The following is a 10,330-nucleotide window of genomic DNA, read 5'->3' as shown; positions in this document are numbered from 1 at the left end:
ATAAACGACACACTTGGAAGAGGACACGGACAGGCGTTCCCTCCTCGTGTGTCGTTAATCATGTTCAGCCCGTGACCAACATTCCTGCAACAAGTTTTTCCGAAGTATCCCTTAGGTACTGACGCACTACTGATGCTACTCAAAGGGAAGGTAATGAATGCACGCACACAAAATTAGTGCCCTTCCACTCTGTGAATAAGGATGACCTGCGAAGCAGGACGCAATCCGCGGCGTGCACGCAAGGAAACGCGTTTGTTCTTAATTTGCGATTGAGCGTACTTCCCAGCCAATTAGCTGCAGATGAAACTTGGAAGGACCCGAGGTTCAGTGTCACGGACAAACTAGGAGCTGTCTGTTTTACTCCCGCTTCGTAGGCATCTCACTGTTCGTGTAACACACCAATTCCCAATCCGCCCGACCACTGAGAGGACACCGGACAAGTCGCATTGGGCTGTTTGACGTCCACGTTTAAACCTCCCGCCCGCCAACGGATATGTCATCAGTAAGGGCATGAAGCCTATAGCTTCTAGTGAACCCCCCCCCCCCCCCAACACACACACACACTTGTGGACGGCCTCAAAAGTGAAAGAAACCATCGAAAATGTCGCTGAAAAGACCTTTAAGCTGAGCAAGTTATACTGCCCCACGTCGGCGTTCCAAGCGCGCAAGTTGCCGTTCATCCGGGAGGGTTTCGCAGCTACTCTACGAGCTGGAACTAGAGGACGCAACGGCGGCGACAGCGGCTTTCTATTGTTTTCGCGCATATTCGCACTTCTGTTCGGGCCGCCGCTTCTGCAATTCCCGCCCTTCGTCTAAGCGAACGACATGCATCCGTCCCATAGCGAGTTGAAGCTGGAAGGCCTCGAGCTGGAAGGTCGAGCGGAGAAACGTGTGACTGTCCGTTTCCCTCCCCCTCGTAGGCATCTTAGTCTGTGTAACCCCAACCGAGAACGCACAGCTAACAGGACGCATTGAGCCATGAGACTTCCACCTTTAAATCTCGAACCAGCACATCACGCATTATCGGTGGCGGCATGGAGCCCAGCGGTGCGTGCACGCCCCATTTCTCCCCCTCCCCTCCCCCCCCACAACCCGTGCATGCATAAACCGGCAACCGGTGATGGGCGCATAGGCGTGAAATACACCGGCGAAAATGTCGCTCCGAAAGCCTTTCAAAGTTCACGCCGGCGTTCCAACCGGGTAAGTGGTTCTTCAATTCACACCTACTCGGCGAGGTGGTATTTGAGGCGGCGTCGGCTTTCGGTCATTTTTACCCCCATTACCGCTTCTGTGTTCCCTCCGCAATCTTCTGATAGCGGCGCTACCGCCGTTGTCAGCCGATGGCGTAATTTGTGAAAGAGGCATGATCGGCGGTGGCGAGGGGAATAGCAGTTGTGATAGGGCGGTCGGCGGTGGCGAGGAGGAGCCTCGAAGTGGCGCCGAGTAAATCGGCTTCACCGGAATGAAAACCAGGGGGTTTGGGCGGTCATGTGCACTGCTTCGCTGTGAAAACGAAAAGTGCAATCGTGAGCCCGCTGACACGTCTTCAATGGAAATCGGCGCAGTTTCTTCAAAGCGTGATGGGATTAATTCATTCACTGAAGTCCTTCGTGAGGTCGTCGGAATTTTCACATTTTTAGAGCCCTCGGTATTACGTTTGCTTGCATAATCTTTATTCCCAAGCGTTCGTTCGTGCCATCCGTGCTTGCTCCAAGTAGCTGCGCCTATTCCAATCGACCGCCTTTTAGTGTGAGCACCCCGTTTTCATGCGATGGCGTCAAGTGCTTCAATACGCGGAAATCCGGCGTCGGTGTGAACTAGCGATGATACGGACGACTCATAGAGGATTAACGTAAAGAAATCTAGGGTCGGGGATTCCAACCAGGGAACTAAAAATTTCGTCCTCTAGACCATAGCCGATCCCCGGATTTGTAGCTATTGTGAATGCGAGCCTTCGACTTAAAAATCCCCGTCAGGGGTATCTTCTGAGGTCGCCAGGTGAAATTTGAGCATGCTGATCGCAGAAGTCCCAAATCAAAGTCGATCGCAAAGTCGCAAAGAAGTCGCAAAGCATGCATTAACAAAACAAGTAGTATTAATCCTTCCAAATTTCACTTATAAGTATGTGCTCAATTGCAAAGTAGCAGTTAATATTAGGCAACTTGAGACTTGCCGATGACATTGTACTGTCCCGTGATCGGGGCGAACATCCGCAAAAGATGCTCCAGAAACTGTACTCCGAAAGCTTACTCCTATCCTGATGAAAAGACGGGGAGATGCATCTCGTAGCATCACAAAAACATCATTTGTCCGCTCGGTGCGAGAACAGCAGCGCTCTCTCTCTCCCCCTTGCACGTTCTGCAGATGCCGGAGTGATGACGTCCTCCGACATCGTGGTGTTCGCGTGCGACGCCTGCGGCGACTGCTTCGCCACGCAGCAGTTCCTGGACGAGCACGTGGCCAAGAAACACGCGAAGCGCGCCCAGGGAAAGCACCAGTGTGTCCACTGCCCCTACTCGAGCGACCTCAAGTGAGGCTCACGTGATGCAGTATTTACACGCTCAAGTTGGGCTCTGTTAGACTCCTCGTGCTTTGGACTCCTAGCAGTTAGACTCCTAGCAGCCGCCGCGGTGGCGTGGCCGGGAGCCGTACTCGAGCTAGACCTAGGTTAGGCTTAGCAGGGCCGCACCACCTCGGAACATAAAATGTTCGTAGAATCCGGAAAAATGGTCGGACTCACCAAAAAGTGGTATCGGTGGGTTCCGGAGATGAAGCCTAAAACATTCGTATAAATCGGGACTCGCTGGGGCTGATTGGTCCGCCGAGCGCACACTACGCACACTACGGTGTTTTTTTTTTTTTTTTCATTCGGTGACCATAATAAAACAAAACAGAAACAGGTCCTTTCTGGGCGGGCTGCTACATACCTTTCCGAAAAGGCTGACGTAGCAACGTTCGGAGTGTGCGACACGTGGGAGCCCCCCGTTACCCCCCCCCCCTCTTTGTTGCTATACGAGAAGCTCCTCTGGTAGTGCATCCGTTTATACGCGAGTTGTATACGCCTTTCAGGTGATACCAAGCGAGTAACCGAATTGTTTTGAGGTGTTTTCAATGCTAATTTGTAAACTGATGAAGATTCCAACCCGCCGCATAACTTCCTCCGTTTAAAGGACAATTTATTTCTCTCGACCTGAGGACAAAAAGTCTTTTTTCGAAATCATCTTACAGCCCTTGAGAGGGCAGTGCAGGGCCGCTCCCGGTATGATACGCCATAGCCGTTAGCAGAGAATGTCACAGTTGAGCGAGCGTATGAGCGGGTTCCCGCATTCGACGGTGCAAGCGGGCCGATTCAGAAGCCGGTCTTAAACAACCAGTCTTAATTTTCCGGTTCTGTTTGTGATCTCCAGCGGCTCCAGGGGGAATGAAAACCGTTCAGTGTAGTAGCAGGAACGTAGTAGTGGCGAAATATCGACGCAATGCCCCGACAAGGACGCATGCATGCCTTGGTGCCCATGTGTCATCGTCGCGGTCTAGACGTCCAGCCCCTCCTCCTCCCCCGCGCAGGGCGAACGTGACGCGGCACGTGCGCAAGCACACGGGCGAGCGGCCCTTCGTGTGCGGCGTGTGCGGCAAGGGCTTCGGCGAGAAGGGCACCCTGCTGGCCCACCACCTCGTGCACACCGAGGAGAAGCCGTACGGGTGCGCGCAGTGCGGCCGCCGCTTCAACAGCGCCTCCAGCGCCGCCAGGCACGCCAAGCTGCACGCGGACGCCCGGCCGTACGCGTGCAGGCACTGCGGCTGGCGCTTCAACGAGAAGTACTCGCTCAGGGCGCACCTCAGGACGCACCTGCGCAAGGCCGCGAGCGCGCCGTGAACGCGGGGGGAAGAACGCGGCGGCGGCGACCGAGCGTGCCTGCGAGTCTGCCTCCTGCTGCTGACCTCGCAAGAGCCGCCACGTGTGAAAGTCCAGCAGCAGAATCTGGGGGAGTTTTGACCCTCACTGGCACTGACCTCGTGAATTGTGTTTCGCCCTTATAGCGCAGTTCAAACGCGGTGTGGGACTTGAAAATTTGCAATGCGGAAGACGCCAAGCGGAAGTACGAGAGCTGTCTTTTGAAATGTATGGGATAAGCATGTGGGAATAATAATGTATTGCAAGCTGTTAGGCTAGTAAAGCTTGTTTTGTAGCGTAAGCTACACTGGCCGAGGTTGAGCAGTTTCGCGTGGGCCGTGAAGGGTCTGCACAAGCGCGAGGATCATTGGATTGGTTTGGATCGGATCGGATCGGATTGGATTGTGTTGGATTTAAATCCAATCGAATTGGAGCACGGGTGTGTAGAGAATTGGGTCTGCACATTCGCCGGCCTGCGCATTCCAGAGGAGTGACGTCATAGCCGCGGAAGACGCACTGGCGCCGGCGCGTGCCTAGCTGTGCGCCTCCGTTGCGCAGTAGGAGCCGCTTGATAGCCGTTTCGCGTGGCTCCTGGAGAGCCGTGCTGCGCATGCGCGAGGAGCAGTGAGTGGGCGGATTGGATTGGATCGGACGGGACTGGATTGAATTGAAAATCGTTTTAGCAGCAGTAGGCATAATCAGCTAATCCCAGACAACCAGGAAACCTAAGAATAACCACCTGAACCTCAGCTCGCGCTACGTATATCCTGGCATAACCGAGCTAAACCACTGCTAATTTTTTGCAGCGTGTGACGAGAACGCTACTACTGCCCTCTTTGAAAGTACATTTTCATCGTCTTCAGTGGTTTTTGGTGATCCGTAAGTAATTTACCTTAGGCCTGAACGGTCTCGTTCCAGTTGGCGTAAGTCTCAATGAAGGCCCGGATACAGTCCCTCGACCACCGCATGCAGGTTGTTGCGACCGGGCGGGGGCACCCGATCCGAGCTCCCTGGCCTCCGACATACGAGTGGTAGCGTGTATGATGCGAGCGGCCAGCCGCTGTTGCAGCCGTGAAGTCCAGAAGCCGTAGGCTAACGTAACTGTTTACTTCATAGCGAGAGGTGAGCCGAAGCCAAAGAACAATGCCCCGACGGGCGAGGTTACAATACAGGACTCGAGCAGAGCGACAACATCGATTCGCTGCTCTAACAGGAATGGTTTACAACGCTTGGGCAGCTCTATTTATACCGAAAAGCGATAACGGCCAAACGCAACAAGTGGGAACACGCACAACACTCTTTCCAGAGTTCGTAAGCCGTTCATAGCCTCGGGCACGTTGAGTCCGAGAGAGGGGAGAGAGGAGGACTCCGTTGCGATCGACGGGGCCTCTGTGTCCTTGAAGAGCGTGGAGACGAGCCACGCCGGCAGCCGCCGAAGTTGTGAAATGCGCGAGAGCAAAGCGTCTGACGCGGCTTTGTCGTCGCAACTTGCCACCGACATGATTGCGCCTGTTTTCGAAGGCGAACGAGTGGCTTCGCCGCACGCCGAGGAGTGATGCGGGGAAGTACTGCGGCGCTGGCCCATTCGTAACAAGGTGCACGCTGTTGCTTGCGCGTTTGTTAACCGCCAAAGCGCAGAGACGGTGCTCGGTTGTAGCCACTACACAAGAAAGACATATATTTACAAGCACCAGGTGGTGAGTCCGAATTAACTGATTTTCCGAATTAAAAACGAGTTTTTACTGTACTAAAAACCCGGGCCATCTCCACTAATGTGAAACCTAAGGAGGAGCGAAGCATGCAGTGTATCAGTGTACTCAAAAATTCTCTTGCCACACTGCGCGCGCTGATTGGGCCCCGGAGAAGCGCCGGTGGGAGGAGCATCAGCACGCATTTCTGCGTCCCATTCATTATCGCGGGTATGTGCTCACTCCACTAGAATAAAAAAAATTGGCTCCAATCCACGTTGTGACGGTGGTTGGACTGCGAAGCTGTAAACGACACCCACAACGATTACCCATGCGACGTCACTTGAATTCGACACATGGCTCAACAAAGAGTGGAAACAGAGAAGACCGAACGCAGCAGTGACGGAGGAAAGAAAACGGAGAGCAACGTCTGGCGAATGGTGAGGAGGAGGGCGGCACGCGCGGCTTTGGTGTCTTCTCTCATTGCCTCCCCCTCCCTCTCGTTTCATGCGTCACCGCCCAGGAGCGCCATCCCCCCTCTCCCCCTCCCCAGACGCTGCTCCCTTCGCCGCTAATCCAAACCACGTGAACGCCGGCTTTGATTGAGCGCAGGTGCTAGACCTGCCTCTTTGCTCCTTGAGTGCACCCCGGCTGTCGGCCGTCTCCTCGTGCGGGGGTAGCTTAGTTGGTGAGACGACGGGCTGTCACTCCGTTACTGTATTCGGGTCCAGGTTCGGTTCCTGGCGGCGTCAGTTTTTTCTTTTATTTGTTCGCGAGATTTTTCTGTTGACGCCGACGGTCGCGCGACAGAGCCCTTGGCTGGTAAGGCATACTGCTTCGCAGTAAAACAGCAACTGACGGGAACGTGCTGGTGCTTAGTACCAGCGTTTCGCCTTGAATACTTACGACGTAAACCGCTACCGGCAGCTCCACGTGCTATATTACTACGATGAGAATTTTACTAGCGAGTACCGGTGGACCTTAAAACGCGACGTCAGGCCTAATGCCCTATGTTTAGGTCTAACGGTAGCCTCCACGCCGCGTCAAGCAACGACGCACGTCATGCACGTCAAGCTGCAGGTTCAAGGAGGGAAGTTAGAGCGTGACCGCATAGGCCCTCTGGGATCGTCCCGTTCTCGCTGATGTGACTGCGATTCATTGATTGTAGGGTTTAACGCACCGGCGCAACGCAGGCGGTAGGGCGCGCCGTAGTGGAGGGATCTGGATTAATTTTGAACACCTGGGGATCTTTGACGGGCGCCGAGATCTCATACACACGGGCGTTTTCGCTTTTCGCCTCCATCAGAAAAGCGGCCGCCGCGGCCGGTAATCGCACCCGTGGCCTCGTGCTCAGCAGCGCAACGCCTTAGATGCACTGAGCCACCGCGGCGGGTCCGTTAAATAAACAAGATGGGTGCAGACAGCGCGCGATAGCGGGTAGTGGCAGAGGACGAAGCTGCGCCCTTGCCTTGCTTGGGGCGCATCTTGCAACACCCCCACGAGAACCGGACGACTGGCTCCTGCTTTTCCTCTCTAGACACGCCACGCGCTTGTGACGCCGCTGAAGGTTCTCAGTTCATCCTGCCATAGCGCAGAAGCGCCGCCTTCGTGGACGCCTGCGCGCCTCCATGACGAGGGCCATGCATCGTCCAGGATCCCACTGCCCCCGAGAACGAAATTCAGGGCACTGTCAACCTAATAATAATCACGAAGCACACGGAGCTACGCGCCCTGGACGCCGAGGTATACGGGTTCAAAAGCAACAGCACGTGGGCAAGTTTTTATGTACGGTTGGCATGTTGAGACGTAGGCAACAAAGTACTCCACAAGGCAACGGGGAGAACTGTGCCATGCAGCAAGACCGACCACGTTATCACCCAAGCAGAAGTACAAGTGCTGCCCTTTGAACGGTATACGCCTCGAGCGCGGCCTGTAGGGGCGCCACTGAAATCCCCCTAGCGGCCCGTTTCGAAAGCAGGCGCGGGAGTCCGCGCCCCGCTCCCCAGTGCCGCCGCTGCTTTTGCGGCACGTTCACGACTGAGATTTACCGTTTGTGAGCGTTTGAAATTCATGTTTGTGTGGAGCAGTCACTCTGCTCGCAAATGGGGTGTGTTTACGAGAGTGTAAATGTTTCCGACGCGATCTTAGTGTGGTATTTTCGGTCTGTATAAGCGCCAGGTGTGTGTCACAGGCCAGCGTCGCGGAATCGGCGTATAATGGAGCCGATTGTAGTTACACTGACCTGAATTTACTAGCCGTGTCTCCGTAACCACCGGTTCCTCAGATGTTCATGCTACGGCTATACACTACGATTTAAATCGGTTTTGTGCGCTTACATAATCAGCGGAGCACTCATACCTGACAGCACAAGTTACGTTTGCCAATATAATACCCCAGATATTGATCACCACCATTTACAAGCCAGTCTGTGTTAATTTCGGAAATATTCAACAAAAGTACGATGGACAATGCATAATTATACTCGGGGATCAGCACACGACAGAGTCGTCTTGTCGTGAGGTGCGCGCCCGCAGACCTTCATCTGCTTACATATATCCTCTGCGAGTAGCGCGGAGACGGGCTTACAATATAATCCGCGTCCGCGACTAAATGCTTCTTCGAAATATCGTCATATGGCACAGGAAGCCTGCAGAATAAACCAGAAACTGAAATCAGAGGGCCTTATCCCATACCACACTCTTCCAACGACACATTTCATTGCTTGTTGAACAGCCTACCCTGTATACTTCCAAAAATGCATCCGCCGTACGATCAGCTCTTCGTTGAAGTAGAAAAACAAAAGGAAAGTGAACGCGAGATTGATGTGTGGGATTACTAAAACGTTCATTGCTTGATTCCGCTCCGCATTTGTACACAGCGTCCCCCTCCCCGCCCCCCCCCCCCCCCCACCGATTTCTCGCGAAATAGCAGTGCATTTCGCGTTTAGTTGGTCTAGTGAAACCTACCTGGCTTAAGTTTAGACGAACGTCTTTAGCATGCCAGAAGCTGCACTGTTTTTTTTTTTCCAATTTCCGTTAGAGCTTTGTTTCTAAATTCCGCATTGGCATAGCATTTATTTTTCTGTGGTTTCATTTCCTTGGTTCTTGCTATATGGCGTGTGTGGGCACATATTTAACGACGCACAGGCTTGGAATATACTTTACATTCTCTCATGGTTTATATTCTTATAAAAGGCATAAGTTATTGTCCGGGATTGGGTAATCACTAATCACATCCCCGCAACATATTTTTCTGCGGCGTATATATGCGAAACGATGCCGCATTCGTTGCCCACGCTGCAAAATGACGCCAACCTCTCATTGTGCCAGTATCAGGCCTAAACAAGGCGTCAGTCGAATTCATTTGTGTCTGATGTTTTGGAGGTGACATGGGTGATATGTTGCTGCCGTCGCCGACGCCCGGAAGAGCGGCGACGAAGCGCGCAGAACCGCGTCCCCGGGTAGCTCTTGCAGGCGATCGCGTACTCTACGAAGACGCAGCTGCTTTTTAAGTGACCTAAACGTAATCTTTGCCTATAGTCGTCACCATAACAAGTTTTTTTTAGGGCGCGGAAAGGCGAAAAGAAGCGAAACAGAACCAAAACACTGCACGAGCCCCTATCAGTCACGCAGCGCAAATCCCGTCAACGCCGCGGAGAAGCGGCGGCAGGTGGCGCAGCGATCGCGAAGCTCGAGGCGTATATGTATACAAGATAATCAGGTGGGCATACTTCTCCCCTTTATCTTGTGTATAATTTCGCTCTTCTTATTCAACATGCGGGCCCAACCCACCGGCAAGGGCTTTGAAGCTGACTTCTCCAAAGCCTGTAACGTATTCGAAGACATCGCCCGAATTCGGGCCTCTCAAACGTCTGCTTCGGTTACGACTTGTCCTTCGAGCGCCGCTGCTGGCGAGCCTGATCAAGGGGGAGTGCGTCCGTATGCCATCCTGTCGTGTCAGTTCCCCGAGTCGCCTCCCAAAGCAGCGCATAACATTATTCCATGGGGAATGTTGTGATTGTAGGAATTTTCGGGAGCAGTTTGATGCAACGATTAACTCGAGCCCAGTTTTGCCGAAAACCGAGAAGTTCAAATCCGCCCTAAACTCGACCGTTTCGGTAATACCGTGGTCGATGATCGACTCTCTCCTCGCCATAACGCCCGAGAAGTCATCTGCGGATATTGAGAGGCTGCGGCAGTTGTATGGCTAAATCTCATTTCGCATCAACGCGCTCTATGCATCAGACCGGCAAACTGCCGTCGTCCATCACATCAGGAAAGTGCGTCCGTGTCGTTTGGAGAGCTACTTGAACCGGCAGGAAACAGAACCCCGTATACCCGAGAGGCTGAGTAGGTATATGTGCAGCTATACACTGTACAATTTTTCACACATAGCAAGCGTGACACGCTCTTTGGCGCCGTAAACTTCGTTTTGAGCACCACGGTGACTCAAAATACGCGTGGTTTTCTCCCATTTAAAGGGGCCCTGAAAGGCGTTTTGAGCACACTAAATTGACTAGCGCAATCGTTAGATTGGGTCGTCAACATCATCTGTGCCAAGTATTACTCTTTTACACGCAGCGGAAAGCTCACACTTTTGTTGCAAAGTTTGTCGCTTTTTTCTCGCCCTTCCCTTCGTGTTTTTGGACGCCGCCATCTTCACATGTCTACGTCATCGATTCCCAGATGTTCGTCATGAGCTAGACATCCTGCTATTGGGAGTCTTTTTCACGCACTTCCGGTAAAGAGAT

At 53.3% G+C, this 10,330-nt stretch overlaps 1 protein-coding gene across 4 annotated transcripts; it reads left to right on the top strand.

Annotated features, from left to right (window-relative positions):
• Window positions 1-1,084: 1,084 nt before the first annotated feature.
• LOC144142365 (zinc finger X-chromosomal protein-like) lies at window positions 1,085-4,860 on the top strand. Of its 4 annotated transcripts, none has more exons than XM_077673830.1 (3): window positions 1,085-1,200; window positions 2,365-2,530; window positions 3,565-4,860. In XM_077673830.1, the coding sequence occupies exons 2-3, from the start codon at window positions 2,376-2,378 to the stop codon at window positions 3,872-3,874; spliced, it is 465 nt and encodes a 154-aa protein (XP_077529956.1). In that variant the 5' UTR covers window positions 1,085-1,200; window positions 2,365-2,375; the 3' UTR covers window positions 3,875-4,860. The 4 variants fall into 4 exon arrangements, with proteins under 4 accessions (XP_077529956.1, XP_077529955.1, XP_077529954.1 ...); XM_077673829.1 differs by lacking the exon at window positions 1,085-1,200 and adding an exon at window positions 1,417-1,648; XM_077673828.1 differs by lacking the exon at window positions 1,085-1,200 and adding an exon at window positions 1,418-1,749.
• The last annotated feature ends 5,470 nt before the right edge of the window (window positions 4,861-10,330 follow it).

The sequence above is a fragment of the Haemaphysalis longicornis genome, unplaced genomic scaffold, assembly GCF_048455015.1.
Source record: "Haemaphysalis longicornis isolate Haplotype H1 unplaced genomic scaffold, Haemaphysalis longicornis Haplotype H1 scaffold_6, whole genome shotgun sequence".
Taxonomy (NCBI): Eukaryota; Metazoa; Arthropoda; class Arachnida; order Ixodida; family Ixodidae; genus Haemaphysalis; species Haemaphysalis longicornis.
This window is presented reverse-complemented; position numbering and strand designations above follow the sequence as displayed.